The sequence below is a fragment of the Phasianus colchicus genome, chromosome 1 (assembly GCF_987193195.1).
Source record: "Phasianus colchicus chromosome 1, bPhaCol1.hap1.1, whole genome shotgun sequence".
NCBI classification, from domain to species: Eukaryota; Metazoa; Chordata; class Aves; order Galliformes; family Phasianidae; genus Phasianus; species Phasianus colchicus.
In genome coordinates, this window is record NC_143436.1 from 63,706,728 (window position 1) to 63,722,218 (window position 15,491).

The 15,491-nt window shown below is 37.4% G+C and overlaps 1 protein-coding gene across 5 annotated transcripts in view; it reads right to left on the bottom strand.

Moving 5' to 3' along the window:
* EPS8 (EGFR pathway substrate 8, signaling adaptor) overlaps positions 1 to 15,491 on the bottom strand; it is a 134,996-nt gene that overhangs the window by 43,772 nt on the left and 75,733 nt on the right. For all 5 annotated transcript variants that reach the window (XM_031589926.2, XM_031589927.2, XM_031589925.2 and 2 more), the window contains exons 2-3: positions 10,414 to 10,504; positions 9,361 to 9,434 (exon numbers count right to left, since the gene is read on the bottom strand). In XM_031589926.2, the coding sequence (XP_031445786.2) occupies positions 9,361 to 9,434; positions 10,414 to 10,475 (136 nt within the window). In that variant the 5' untranslated portion in view covers positions 10,476 to 10,504. The remainder of the gene's footprint in view (positions 1 to 9,360; positions 9,435 to 10,413; positions 10,505 to 15,491) is intronic.

Below are 15,491 nucleotides of genomic sequence, written 5' to 3' on the forward strand. Positions count from 1 at the left end.
AAAAAGAAAAAAAAAAAGCTACATGCTCACACACTCCATCAAGAACCATACTTATGCTGATGTTAAAAGCCAGCTATCTTGTCTTGGTGGCACCAGATGGAAGCAGTGTTCTGGCTGGAAATGCTTCATTGGGAAGCCTGACTTAAAAATCACTGGCTTTCCACTTGGTAGCAACATGGTAACTTGCAGTGTTGCCTTTGCAAGAATGTAAAAGAGTTTTCAGACATATACAACTCTCACAAAAAACAAAGCCACTGGCAGACCCAATCTGTGTCAACATTTATTTCTCCCTAGTATATTCTGTTTGTTGAGTCAGTAATGTAGAAATATTCATAGAAAGAAAGAAGGAAAAAAGAAGCCAAAAGCTGTATCAACATAAACATTAAATAGAACAGAAATCTTTTTCAGCTGAACAAAACACAATGCTGCAAAATCAGAAACAGTTTGCCTTTTACTCCCCACAATTGATTAACATCAAACCTGGAGAGGAGGGAAGGACATATACAAGATGAGGACACAACACACACCCACACTAAAAACTAATGAATGTAGTTGAATACTTCCAAAAAAACCAAACCAAACCAAACCAAACAAAACAAAACAAAAACAAAACCTCACACACTTCACTTTTCAATTTTATTTTGAATTTTCAATACAATGCACAGGGAGCTTTCCTCTTTTTTTCCCCTGATAACCAATGAAATAGTCCAATTTGAAACATCAGAGTACTGACTAAGCAATAAAGTCACTGAGAGAAACTCAAGGAAACTAAGCATTTCCTAATTTTTTTCCTCTATGGTTCACTGAATACCTTGACTTCTGATCTTCAAATAGAATAGGCAGTTTGATTGTGTTTGGAAGGAAATGTGTGCAACTGATGTTTCGTTCATTTCATCATATCCAATTGGAGTATGTAGGGGCAAAATGAAAGTGCATGCTTCTGTTGACAGGAGATATTAGTTACTTTTTGCAAAATTAAAACTACTACTAATGACCACATGATCTGCAATGTAGAGAGATCTGCAGGGAGGACACAATGCATGAAATACTTTAAAAAGCTCTCCTGTGACCAGGGTTTCTTCACACAGGAATCTTGGGTACTGACAAGGAAAGGAATGCCCTCACTTACTTAAAAGGGTATTTTGTTACCCTTTATCATCACATCCCTTATCTCTTCAATTCTCAGTGAGCCTCATGAAAGACAATCCAATTCCCAATTTTTAAAACCCCTCCTTGGCTCAGAGTCCCCTTCTTAAAGGCAGACACAGCTCATGCATCAGAGCCATCCTGCTACCCTACAACAGCTACTCAGCTTGCTCGGTTTAGCACAAGAAATCTGCACTGCAATCATCGAATTGAAGAATGCCATGGATTATCAGATTTTTTTTAACTAGGTATGTGAACAGTTTAAAACAGATACTTCAACTTCATCACCTGTTACCTCAAAATCCCAGGACAGGACTGATTCCAACTGTGATTAATATTCCTGCTTTTGCAGCATGTTATTTAGGTATTCTGTTTGATTCTTATTCTTCTAAGGACAATAGGCACACACACATGCACACCCCAGCAAAACAGCAGTACTGTCTGACTTGCTACCTTTCTTTTTTTGTTTGGATGATGATCTGAAGAAGTAAAGTCCATCTGTACCTAACAAAATAAGGGAATTAAAAAACAGTATCTGGTTTAACTCATTACAATTATTTGCATCTCCAAGGGGATTAGTTAACAATCCTTCATTACAGACTATAAAATGCTGTCCAGTAGGAAAGAAAATAGGCCTAGAAAATAATAATTAAAAAGTGCCATGTTTCAATTAACAATACATCCAACGTTCAACTCTGATTAGTATCTTTTTGAGGTGAAAAAGAGAATTATTTTTAATGACAACAAATGAAACCAAGATAAGGAATCTTACATCCACTGCAAAGCTTATGAATCCTGCAAGCAATAACAGTCAGAGTGGCTTTAAGCATGGAAAGTCTTCCATAAGGGGAGACTCCAAAGGAATGAAAAAGCAGAGAGCAACTTTTGAAAGTTCATGCCCCGTTTTCCAGAATTTTTGTCCTGCTTTAGGATATCCAGAAGCACTTGCAGCACTGACAAGCACATCCTCTTCCACAGAGCAGCACAGCACTCACACTAGATAAGATGGTAAGTTTTTCAGCACACCATGTCACAGTGAGAACAATAGTGTTTATGTAAGAAAGAGCTTTCTGAGTGATAATAAAAGCTGTGGTTGCCTACATTTGAGAGCGAAAGAGAACCCCTCAAGTTCTTCATTTTTAATTACAACAGGTCAGCAACAAGAACTTCAACAGAATTTTCAATTAGCAAAAGCCAGTGTCTGTGATAATAAATAAAATTACGGTAACCACAAAAACTGACAGTCCATATTGCGTTCAGCAGTAATTCCAGTTCACTTATTTATTTTATAAACATGTTTATGCTGGCAGAATGTTTATTAGAACCCATTAGAGATCTAACTTATCCTTTGTTATCCTACAGGCCCTTCTATCTTTCTAATAAGTACCTCAGTATCAGGCAAAATTCTTCAGTTGTTTCTGGAAGTGTTTTTCCTCAACCTTTGTTTTTCAACCTAATATTTAGAAAGTGGATCTCCTTTCCTTACAGAGTCAGCCCAGCTGCTAATAGCCCAAACTCCCAGAGAGCAAATTTTCCTGGCTGCCTGGCATAAGTTGTGCTGCAGAAAGTGTCATAAAGGATGTGAATGAATGAATGAAGTCTCCACATGATAATATAAGCACAACACAATGAAAAAAGTAAAAACCAAACAGACAAACTGCAATCCTCTGCAAACTCTGACCTTGCACTCAGAGAGGAGGATGCATAAACCCTGCTGTACCCCTTCTGCTGATGTGCCATCGCGTTGGATTTCCAGCAAAAAACATCACTGTTATTATTCTGACCACTTTTACAGAATACCTGAAAACTTCCCTTGACTTATTATATGATATTCAAATACTAATAATTCATACTCTGTTACTGAAAATGAGCAACATAATTTGCTGACTTACTGAATGCATCATGTCTGAATAGGACAGAATTATTTTCACAGCAGTTTGCATGGGGCTGTGTTTGGGATTTGTGACTATAGCAGCACTGGTAATGTTTAAGCTATTGCTGAGCAGCATTTGCACAGCATAGAGACCATTACTGTTTCTCCGTCTGTCCCCCAAGTAAGTTGCTGGGAGGTACCCAAGAGTTAGCAAAGGTACATGGTAAGGCCAGCTGGCCCAAACTAACCAGAGTTCCACTGCATATAGAACAATAAAGCCATGCTCAGCAATACAACTGAGTGGTGGTATTTCCAAAGTAACTGATGCCCGGAGCACTGATCTGCTTGCAGGAGGTTGGGAGGTGGTGAGCAAAGCAAAATGCCTGCATTATTTGTTTTGTTTTGTTTTTTTTTCATTTATTTCTTTCTAGTGCTTTTCCCTCCCTCTCTTTCCTTCACTTATTAAACTGGCTTTATTTCAATCCAGGAGTTGTTTTTTTTTTTTTTTTTTTTTTGCTGTTGCTCTTTCTATTCTCTACCCTAATAGGCTGCAGGGGAGGGAGGGGTAGCAGCCAAGCAACTCACTCAGGGAAGGCCCTCAGTTGCTGGCCAGGGTCAAGCCCTTACATTGGAAAAAATTGTTTTCTGTGTTCTGCTTCAATCTCCTAATCCTCCAGATCAATTTCAGCCTCTCAGAAGTCTTTTCACCCATGAAAAGAGTTATTGAACAAGAAGTGAGATTCTACAACAGAGGCTTCAAGATGTGATGAATAAAGCAATCACAGCTATCTTCTTTTTCTGTTTATTCTCTTTATTACAGATCTTACATCCAATACATAAAATGCAGTGCAGCCTTAATACCAGTTAATTCAAATCCAGCTGGTGTGCTACACACAATTTATCTAATATACTTTCCCTCTGATAAAGGAAAATATAGAAGTAAATATAAAAAGAAAATCACAGCAGAAGTCACCAAAGTTAAATTCTTAATCACAATCTACCATAAATGCAACCCAGAGAAATTTGGGCAAAATAAAATTTCTCTCAAAGCAAGTGCAATAAACTTAAAAGCAGAACAGCTATTCACTCATGACTCTGACCTTAAGATCTACTAGCTATCAAACTTTTCAAAGGAAGGCATACACTGATCCACAGAAAATATTTTTGCTTCTTTCTGATGTGGAGCAATGCTACTGCTCTTCATGCCTTTGTGAACTTATTGAATTCACTCATCAGGAATGGATAACATATCTGGTTTTAAAAAGATGTGAAAAGATGCTGACTTTATATTAAACTTGGAAGCAGACACAGAAACACCAGAAAATGATAGAAAAAAACCACCTCAAACTCTCAACCAAAGGCTTTTAGCCAAGCCAAAAACACACTAAACAGTAAAGTACACAGACAAACAGGACTGTTCACTGCCCTCACTACACTAAAAACTCTGGGCTTTCCCCAATTACTTCTGTGAGAGAACACTACACTGTTTGGAAAAGTAACTGTTCCATAGTTTCAGACAAAAACACCACACTGCTCAAAGTCATGTGCGGCAGAGCTATTAACACAACCTGACATAGCTGAGTCCTTTCTTACCTATTTTCCCATTGGAAGAGGATGCATTTAAATGAAAAATTAGGAAGTTGTCTAATAAACTGTACTGATTCTGACTCTGTTCCACTGCCCAGACCACATAGATAAATGAATTACAGCAAGATGTTAGAAAAAGGTTCTTCCCTGAGAGGATGGTGAGCATGGAACAGGATCCTCAGGGCAGTGGGCATGGGCCCAAGCTGCCAGAGTTCAAAGAGCATTTGGATAACATTCACAGACATAAGGTCTGAATTTTGGATGGTGCTGTGCAGAGCCAGGAGTTGGCCCCTTGTGGGTCCCTTTCAACTTAAGATATTCAGTGATTCTAAGATGAATCTAATTCCTTATCTAAATAAGGAAAAACCTTACCAAATATAAAAGGTCTGAGGCTGAGTCTTCACGGATGACCCGAAGCACAGCTGGCACTAGCTAGGGCTATGCTACATTTAGATACAAACAAATTTTCAGTTCCCGGAGGCTAAAATTAAAAGGAAGAATTCCAGTGCCTAGACCTCCACTGGTATCTTACAAATAATTTCATAGGCCAGATGTAATAAATGTTATCAGTGCTCCAGCTATGATACTGCAAAGAAGAATAATGGCTGATCCCATCTTCCCCTTCCATAAGGAAATTGGAAAATATCTATACTGTATACAAAGAGACAAAGCTCTGAAATTAGATTGCAATCTACATACAGATGGATTAAGTGTCTCATGAGCTGTCTTATGAATCCTGAAGTGACAGTTTAGATTATTACCATGCATTGAGAAGCAGAAAAACACAATGCTTATTTTACTACTGTCCATTCATTAGAGTGATTGCTGATACCCCTTTAGGAATTACATCAGCTGGAAAAGCTCAACTTCAGACTCAGAGCAAAGTACAGGAGATGTGATCTAACACATCCAAGGAGAAAGGTCAAAACTTTTTAAGTACAAATGTTATTATTAGAGGATTAAAGGCTATTGCTTTCAGAGATTCTTGATGTCAGTCTTCTCCCTGATGACTACAGGGAAATAGCTATCAGAAAAGGTGCAGTGTTTAGAAGTCAGTTGTCATTTTAATTCAACTGAGCATCAAACAACACAAGAATGTTACACGAAAAGCTTATTTTAACAGACTCTATTACACTGCATTTCTTGCTCTGAATGAGGTATTTGAGCAGTACAAATACAGACATGCAATTTCACTTCTAGCACCTAATCACAGCCATGAGAAACACAATATATAAAACACCCGGCCCTTCCTGATGGGTTGCTTTTGTAACATCTTCCAATTTGGAGAAAACTACTATCTTATGACTGCTGCAGAACAGAGCTGCTCCGCAATGTGTCATTTGTCACTCACTGGCAAATCCCCAGTGCAGCTCTGGCTACTGGCTCCAGCTAATGCTGCCTGTCTCCATGCGAGCAGAGCTGCAGAAGACAGATGGAGAAGCTAATGCTAGAAAAACAGATGAGAGTAAGAGCCAAAATTCATTTCAGATGGAGAGATGAGGAGTTAAATAATGAAATAAAATTATAAGAATGTGTAAAGGGCATCTTTGCTCCAAATTCTGGGGAACATTTGTCATGCAACTACAAAAACATTTCATTTCAGGCAGGAAATAGATGAAAGAAATTATTTGACACAAGAAAAGGCAATTGGAATCAAGTTTTTGCTATCAGATAACCACTTCAGAGATAGCAAAGACTCCAGTTTTTAGCTGAACTGCCTGTAATACAAATAAAATTCCAGCCACCTTTCCCACCAGCAGCGTGGTCAGCCTTCTGTCTGAAGACCAAAGGACTGAACAATTGTGAATGACCTTACTAAAACAAGCACTGGCACTCAACATTTAAACTTCGTGTTGTATACATATATCTACATATAGAGTCAGACTGGGAGATGTTTTAAGATCTTCACTGTGACTAGAAGAAATTGTATTCAAGATCAAGTACTGACTTAGGAACCCAGGAACCATGGATAGGTGCTCTAGTACAAATGATGTTCAGAAGTCTTCCAGAAAAGAAACTTGGTTATGGACAAATTTAGCTCCTAATATTACGAAGTCACATTTTATCAAAACAAAAAGCACAGTCCACATTACTCCTATGCCAAAATTATTTATATATATATATGCATGTATGTATGTATCTATCTATCTATATGTATATATCAGTGTGCATAAAAAAAATTATATATATATATAAGTGAATCTACTAAATAGATACACTTGAAGTATTTACTTAAGTGTCATTTGTATATAAGATATACATCATGCAAAAAATAAAAACAAAGCTAGGAGACCTCCAATCTGATTCACAGGCATTCAATCTCATGGATTAAAAAAAAAATATCCATGCATTAACTATTAATTGTGCACTAATTATTAATATTTTCTAATGTACATTTTAAACTGTTATTAACAATTCTCATTTCACTTAGCTGCCTCCTACCTCATTGGGACAGCATGCACAAAAATTCCTCAGTGTGGCATGGGAAGAAACCCTGAAGGCATGTGGAACACAGGAGAAATGTAACATGATTGCTAAATATAACTAACTGCCTTGAATTTGAGAAAAGTTTTAGGTGTTTTTTCTGTTTTCTCCCCCTCATACAGTTAGTGATACTGACAGACTTGTTCTTTATGCATGCGAAACAGAGATAAAGCAGTAAAATGTGTGAACCTCTCTCTACAGGCTGTGCCAATGTATCTTTACTTTAGACTCAGAATAATTGATTCTTCTGCTTCATTCCTGGCAATTGAAACCACAATTGTGTGATCTCTCTGCTAGCAGTGGAAGTGAACCAGGATCAACAATTCATCTTACAGGAGCCACCACACTGTAGTTACATGGTAATATTTTCAATTAATACACAAATTCAATAAAACATTTTAGAAGTAATAGGCTGTTTCCCATTATATATTTCAAATTTACTCACATGTCCCTGTCCTCTACTTACATATGAATATCCCATGATGTTTGACATGAAAAAGCTCAGAGAGGTATCACTATAAAGACCCACAAAGATTAAAGATTAAATGTGTCTTAAGCATGTCCATTCAAAACATATACTTTTGAAAAATTATTTGGATGACATAACAGGAATGAGAAAAGTGAAAAGTGCCTCTAATAAATAATCCCCTAAGAGCTTTTAGACATGTCCCTTGCTGGTTTCTGTTACCACCCACTATTTCTGTCAACACATGCAATCAGTTTGCCGTGTGAATCTACACAGGATGCAGAAACACCACTGTTGAAAACTCCTCTTACTGAAGGATTTTGCTCTCTTGCAGTTCCTGCCTTTAATACTATGTAAGTGAATGATTTCTGTAACATATCACTGAAAAAAAAAAAAAGTCTAAACTGAGAACTATTCATATGCAACATCATTCTTAAATGGCAAACATTTCAAACAGTTTCTTCTTCTGTCTGCTGATTTTTCTGGAAGTGGACTTTCATATACTCTAGCACAGTGCTTTCTGCCTCCAAACCACATCAGTATTTTCTCACCTCTCTTCTCAGGGGATACAAATCAAGAGACTTCCAATCTCCTTAAGTTTTAGCCACAAGAATTTCAGAGCAGTTTAAAAGTCAACAGTGCAACCAATACAATTAAGTTCTTATGTGTTCACAGGTGAATAGCCAACACAGCCTGACAGAATGCTCGTAAGGGGGTCCTTCCAAGGGGAAATGTAATGCTCTAAAACCACAAAGCAACCGGCCATCACTCCCCTGCCCTCATGAGGTCCCTCCTGGCCATTACTCAACTCAAAACAGGAGGGAGGCAAGACTAATTACCAATAGGGATGTTGCAATTACTAGATGCAGCTTTCTGGTTTCTTACCCTGGGGAAGGGGTGTTAAATTCAACAAGGGAAATCATGGAATGGTTTGGGTTGGAAGGGATCTTAAAAATCATCCAGTTCCAACCTCTCATGTTGAAGGCAGAGTTCCCACCCAATAGCTCAGGCTGCCCAAGGCCCCATCCAGCCTGACCTTGAATGCCTCCAGGGATGGGCATCCACAACCTCTCTGGGCAGCCTGTGCCAGTGCCTCACCATCCTCTGAGTGAATTTTTTTTCCCTAAAAGCTGTCTGAGGTGTGAGGGGTCCAATACAGGACTTCATTTTCACTACAAACTTTATTTTTCCATTCTCAGAAAAATACTAGCATCCCCAGTTGGTAAGTACAGACTTCAGGCATTTCTAAATAACAGCACATTTGACAGTTACAAAACCTGTCAAAAATAGCAGGCCAAGTAGGACTTCATATCTGTTACACCAAATATAAGCTCCTCGAAATCCTTGTGTCAAATAATAGTAATACTATTGTAAATTCCCTTTCTCCTAACTGAGCATAAAGTTGGGCAAGGAGAGGGAGACACAAAGCATGGATCAAACGTATAGCACAGCTAGATCCTTGAGTGCCTTTTCCTTATCACTCTTAGTTTTCTGACAAATGCCTTAAATGTTGCTGCCTTAAAAGTTAGCAGGTGGGAGTTTTCTGCTAAGAAAGAGGCAAAAATATTTCATAACCAGCCACATTAGTTTCAATAACAATAAAATCCTCTAGTAATTTCATTTTTGTTAATAGAAATTAATAGATATATAACAATGTACTTATCTATAAACATTTACATACCCAATTTCAGTTTTTTATACATACATATATAAAATATCTAAATAAAATATATACAAAGACATCACAATCAACATTTAAATAACAATTCTAACATAGAAATTCAGAAACTTTCTGCCACCTTACCATAAAGAGCCTTTGCACTTGTTCTGGAATTCTGCTCCCTCTCTGCCTGAGCAAATGTTGGTGAGCCATAGCCACTGGGAGGAAAAATTTCAGGTTAACTTCTGTATGAATGTAATTTCTACAAAAACATGGACACAGAATAAAACTTTCCCCTTCCATAGGGCTACACATACCTACAGTGTTTGCAACAAAGGAGATGCTACTGGATACTGGTTCTACATCATGAATATAATGAAGCATCCTTCACTTGGGTTAGAAGCCCTCCTGTGCTATTTCTTGTTAACAACATCACACACAGTGGGGGCTGTGACATACATATAAATACTCCCATAATGTAAGTAACACTGATTACTATCAAGTAACAATAATGCCAAAGACTTGGTAGCATTTTGCCTCCTGCTTATGTACACAAGTGGTGTTTTTAACAGTTTCAAGTGCTTTTCATAAAAGAAGTAAAAGGAATATCATTGCCTACAACAAATGGAAAGACGATCCAACTTTCTTCTAGCATAACAACAATAATGAGTCACGTAAAAACTTTTGCATTAGATTAGGCCAATTCTCATTAACAGTGTGAATGAGCCTAGTGCCACACTTCTGACACAGGCAACATCTTCCTATCTCAAAAAAGGCAACACTTCCAAGGAAAGCAATGGTTGCTCAGTTCTGTTTCTGGGAAATTATATTTCCTCACAGATGGAAAGGGCAGCCTCATCCTCGAGGCACAAGAATATTTTCACTCACAGCTACTCTTAAACATCTCAGTCACATGAAGACATCTCTGTGTCATGTCATAATTGTATTGTGTCTACAGCAATTTATTTTTCTGTGCCAGATGACATCACCCAGTAATATAGCTTTACTCTTCCACTAATACAAAAATCAGTCAGATATTATTTATTAATTTGGAAGCTGCATGCTCTTTTAGAGAAACCGCATTTGTGTTATTCTATTGAGCTCTAATAATCATAGCTCTACTCAAAATGAAAGCATAAGGAAAAAATACAAAATATTTTTCTGTCCACAGAAGGAAAATCAAAGGCATAAACTTACTTGATTTGAGGAGAATAACTTCCATAGCCACCAGGAGGGGTATTTGATATATGGCCATTCATTCTTATCGTCACTTACTGAGGGAAATGATCTGCAAAAGAAACAGCAGTAAATAAATTGAAGTCTCTAAAGAGATGAAGGTTTAATACAGATGTAATCCAAACCTAATGAGAAAATTATGGTTGAAATCTGGGACCAATTGCATCAACAAATTCAATTGTTATTATTTTTATTGCACTGAAGCCTTAAAGACCTATTACAAAGCTTCTCCCCCACTTGTAATTTGATAACTTTTTCTTCAAATAATTTGGTAAATTTAGCCATTACAGCAGTCTTTAGGAATAACTTTTCAAATAAAAGGCTGACTAAACAGAGAACAACATCTGCTTCAGAAGTGAACAAGATGTTCCAAATGGTAACTTTAATAATCAAGCATGCTTGACTTTCATCCACAATTCATTTATCTGAATACAACTTTTGAAATGATATTTTGATGCTTTTTACATCTATAAAATGTATCAGACGAATTGTTAGAAGCATTATCAAAGCAAAACACACCTGTTAATATAAAAGGAAACTTGGGTAGCTATTCTGGGACTGAAATAAACCCTTTCCTTTCTTTTTTTTTTTCCTTAAGCAGCACATAATTTCCTGAAAAGTTGGTATGCCAAAAGAAAACTCTCATGTAACAGTAGTTCTGAAAAAGCTATGATGGAACAGTTAGAGGAACACTTTCTTGCTTAAATATCATGCCCATTGAAGTTAAAATTGACTTTGGAAAGCGATTTTCATATTACAGTTAACAAGTAAGTATTTAAATTTATAATGGGCTAATACACTTTCAGATATGTGTGTATTTGTCTATATATATATATATACAATCACAGAATGGCTTGAGTTGGAAGGAAGCTCAAGGAATATCAAGTTCCAATCCCCCTGCCATAGACAGGTCTGCCAACTGCTAGATCAAGTCCTAGATCAGATTGCCCAGGGCTCCATCCAACCTGGCCTTAAACACCTCCAGGGATGGGGCATCCACAGCCTCTCTGGGCAGTCTGTTCCAGCACCTTACTACTCTCTTAGTAAAAAAAAGCCTTCCTCCTGACATCTAATCTAAATCTCCCTTCCTTTAGTTTTAAACCATTTCCCCTTGTCCTATCACTTTCTACCCGTGTAAAAGTTGATTTCCCCAATGTTTAAAAACTCCCTTTAAATACTGGAAGGCCACAATGAGCTCTCTCCACAGCCTTCTCTTCTCTAGGCTGAACAAGCCCAGTTCCTTCATAGGAGAAGTGCTCCAGCCCTTAGATCATCTTCATAGCTCTCCTCTGGGTCCTCTCCAAAAGCTCCAAATCTTTCCTGAGTTGGGATCCCTGGACTTGGACGCAGTACTCCAGATGGGTCCTCATGAATGCAGAATAGAGGGGTACAATCCGCTCTCCTTCCCTGCTGGCCTCCCTCCTCTTCTAATGGAACCCAGGATACCGCTGGTCCTGCAGGCTGCAAGCAGACACTGCTGGCTCATGTTAAGTTTTCTAATCTACCAGAACCTCTAAGTCCTTCTCAGCAGAGCTACTCTCAAGGAGTTCTTCTCCCAGACTCTATACATATCTGGGATTACCTCAACCCAAGTGAAAAATTTTGCACTTGGCTTTGTTAAACTTCATTAGGTTCATATGGACCCACCTTTAGAGTTTATCAAGGTCCTTCAGGAGAACATAATTCAGTCATGAAATAGAATTTTAACTCTGCAAAACAGTCTAAAGTATGTCAGATAAAGCATGTATCCGAAAGACACTCCATTTCCAAATGTGAGCACAACCTGCTTTGTTGTACTAAAGCCATTTTACAATCAGCTTATGTTCTGAATCACTGTCAGCCTACTGCCTTACTATAACAGTTCTCTTCTTGGATTACAAAGAATAAGCAGCCAACTGGCCTACAATGCATAGTATATTTTGTATCTATGTGCTCTGCTGCTTTCCTCTTTCACGCAGAAATACAAATCCAAATCAAATTCTGTTCCCAGCTCAAAGACTTCTGTGATTTCAAGAGACTTAGGAAGCTTCTTTGGTCTTCTGCACTCAGCATGGAATCATTTCTATATCTTTCTCACCTGACATGGTCTACCTGAGATGCAGGTAGGAAAGGTAGCCAGAACTGAGCCATACTGATGGCGTGCCAAATGTTGTCATGGGGAAGTATGGTACTTCTTCGGTAGCAAGCACATTTTAGCTTAGAAACCCTCTCCTCCCCCTTCACCCCTACCTTTAAACTTTTGATTGCTTTTTGCAAAACATTTTTGTTGACAGATACACAGCTTGCTTTCATTTCTCCTGCAAGTTGAAAAGAACATATCACATAACCAACATGATGGTGTGCTTGGCTGATCCAAGCTACTGTTCATAGAATGCAGTACTTACTAGCTGTTTAGAATAAAACATTCTCCATGCTCAGTGCTGTCCATTTTATTAGCAATTATAACCTTTTGGAAGCATCCTGGACTTGTCCCATGATTTAAAAGAATACAAATACTGATTTTTTCAGCAGGATGTTCCAGATCATTGTGCACTCCTTGTTCCATTTCAGAAAATTGACAGGCCAGAGCTCTTTGGATTGCTGTTGTTTAAGTCATGCTGCCATTAAATGGCTATTAATTCTTATCACCTGCAAAAATTTTTCAACTTTAATACACTGTTTAACAATTTGCACTTGGATTACCTTCCTAAGAGTGATCAAGTCCTAAATCTTACACAAATTATGTCCATTTCTTTTCAGTATCTCCAATTTCACATACTTTCCACATATACTTTTATTAAGATAACTCTTACTCCATTCTCTAGATCGCTTTATAAGCTGTGATTTTTCAAATCACAAATTCCTCAACTACTCATCTTAAAACAATATCTGGGGAAAAAAAAAAAAAACACTACTTTTTTTTAGACTTAGAATGGCTTTGTTCCTCTGACAAACTAATTTTTCTTAATCTGCAACACACTAAGTTTGCTAGTTGTACTCCACTTTAGGATAGTAGTGAAACTTTTTAAGTAGAAGAAATGTAATAACAGAACTCAAAGCTTCAGCCTTTGAAATTAGCATAGCACACTACAAGTTTTAAAGCAACAATGAACTCGAAAAACAGATTTTTCACATTAGAAGAAAACACATCTTGGCTAAATACTTGTCAACAATAAGGTGTAACACCACTCAGCACTGATGAATAAAAGCTTTAAAATTACAACTGGGATCAAGTGATACTGAAAAACTGAAGTTAGAAGTTGTGTCTTTCTCAAACAACAAACCAAATCAAACCAAACAAACAAAAAAAAAAGAACAATGTTCTGCTAAGTACGCTAAGCACAAAAGCTTTATGGAATTCCAGCTGATTTGCAAACAAAATGACACTCACTTTTTGATTTGTGTAAAGCCAACAATATTTCCCATCTCCCAGTAAAAGAAATTAAACACTTATGAAATGTCAAGACTACTACTCTGGTAGTACAATACCTCAGTCTTTATTTCCCATAACTTTGTTCAGGAAAGCTCCTGAATGAATAAAATTTAACTCTTTAAAGACATTATTTTGGGAAATGAGCAGTACTGAGAACTATATAGATTACCAGGCTATTTTATCTCTTTTAGCCTAAATATTTCTGTAAAACTGCTTTAGGAAAACACACCAAAATTTTATTAAGTGATTTATTAAGACAGAAGACAAAAGCATAAAAGCATAACAGAATGCGTAGTGCACCTGCACAGCTTTCTTTGCTGTGTTTTTCATCCCAAATTCTCTTTCAACTGTTACAACCAGTCCCACAGCAAAAGTCAACCAGCACACACTGCTAAGCCTTCGTCATCCAGGAGTCTATTAATAAACTCTGCTTCCTCCTTATTCTTCCCTTTCACCTCAGCCCAGCAGTTCACAGTAACATACGCCAATGCTGCGAACTTTAAGATAAACATCCTTCGTAATTAACTGTAGAAATCCTCTTTAAGTAGACCTGAAGTATCAACAGTTTACTTGTTAGTATATCCAAGCATGGTCATGCCTTTCTCAGACTCTTGAAAAAAAATAAGGCCTGCTCTGAACTGTAAATATTTTGAAACAAGAAAACTAAAGAGGAATGTAAAAAGAAAAGAGTAACCATGAAACTGAAAATAACAAGATGTAGTGTTACGTGTTACAATATTTATATAAAAGTAAACTATACTGATATAAAAACCAATGTCTTAAGAAAATAGGAAATTCCTTCATACAAAACAAAAACAAAAGAATACTAAATAATTTTCTGCCAGGATCTGCAACTGAACAAAAAGAATCCATCCAGAACTTTACTGCCACCATAAGCTTTGTTTTCGGCAGGACTCATGAATATTAAGCAGGAACATAAATGACAAAGGTCTGGCTTTTGTAAATGATAAATCATTTCGGAGAACGATGTACTTTAGTTCTTCAGTTAAGAGATACAGGTGGTCTGTCGCCAAATATAGGGAGTACTGCACTGCTATATGAGATGATTTCATAAATATTCATAAGAAATATGCACAAATACTAAAATACTCCTTGCCTTCTCCACCTTACAGCACAGCATCCTAATGAAGGCAATAGAATTTGTGTGCAAGAGCAAGCTGACACATAGGAAGCTCACATGTTCTGCCATTAAATTTCCAAGGAGGAATTGGAAGGTAGCAAAATTGCTCAATTTATTTAAAAGCCCCTTTTCTAGAATGGCAGAACTAATTACAAAAAATGAGATATAGGAGACAACGGAGCTCTTTTCCACTCATCCTCAATCAATCAGTCCTACCTAGTAATGGATCACAAGATCATATGGGAAAAAAAAGAAGCAGTTCAATGGTGCAGGGTTTTTAGAAATGATGCAGAGAGCAGGGAGGGTGAAGGAGAGGAGGATGCGTGGGAAGGAAGAGGAAAGCCGAGAATGGCTGAAAGAGTAATTATCTACCAAGTAAGAAAATGTTATTAGTAACAAGTCATTGTTATCACAGGCCCTCAAAAACACAGAATTCTTCCTCAGCCAGATAACAAGCACAAACTGTAACTCCAGCCTAAACAAAAA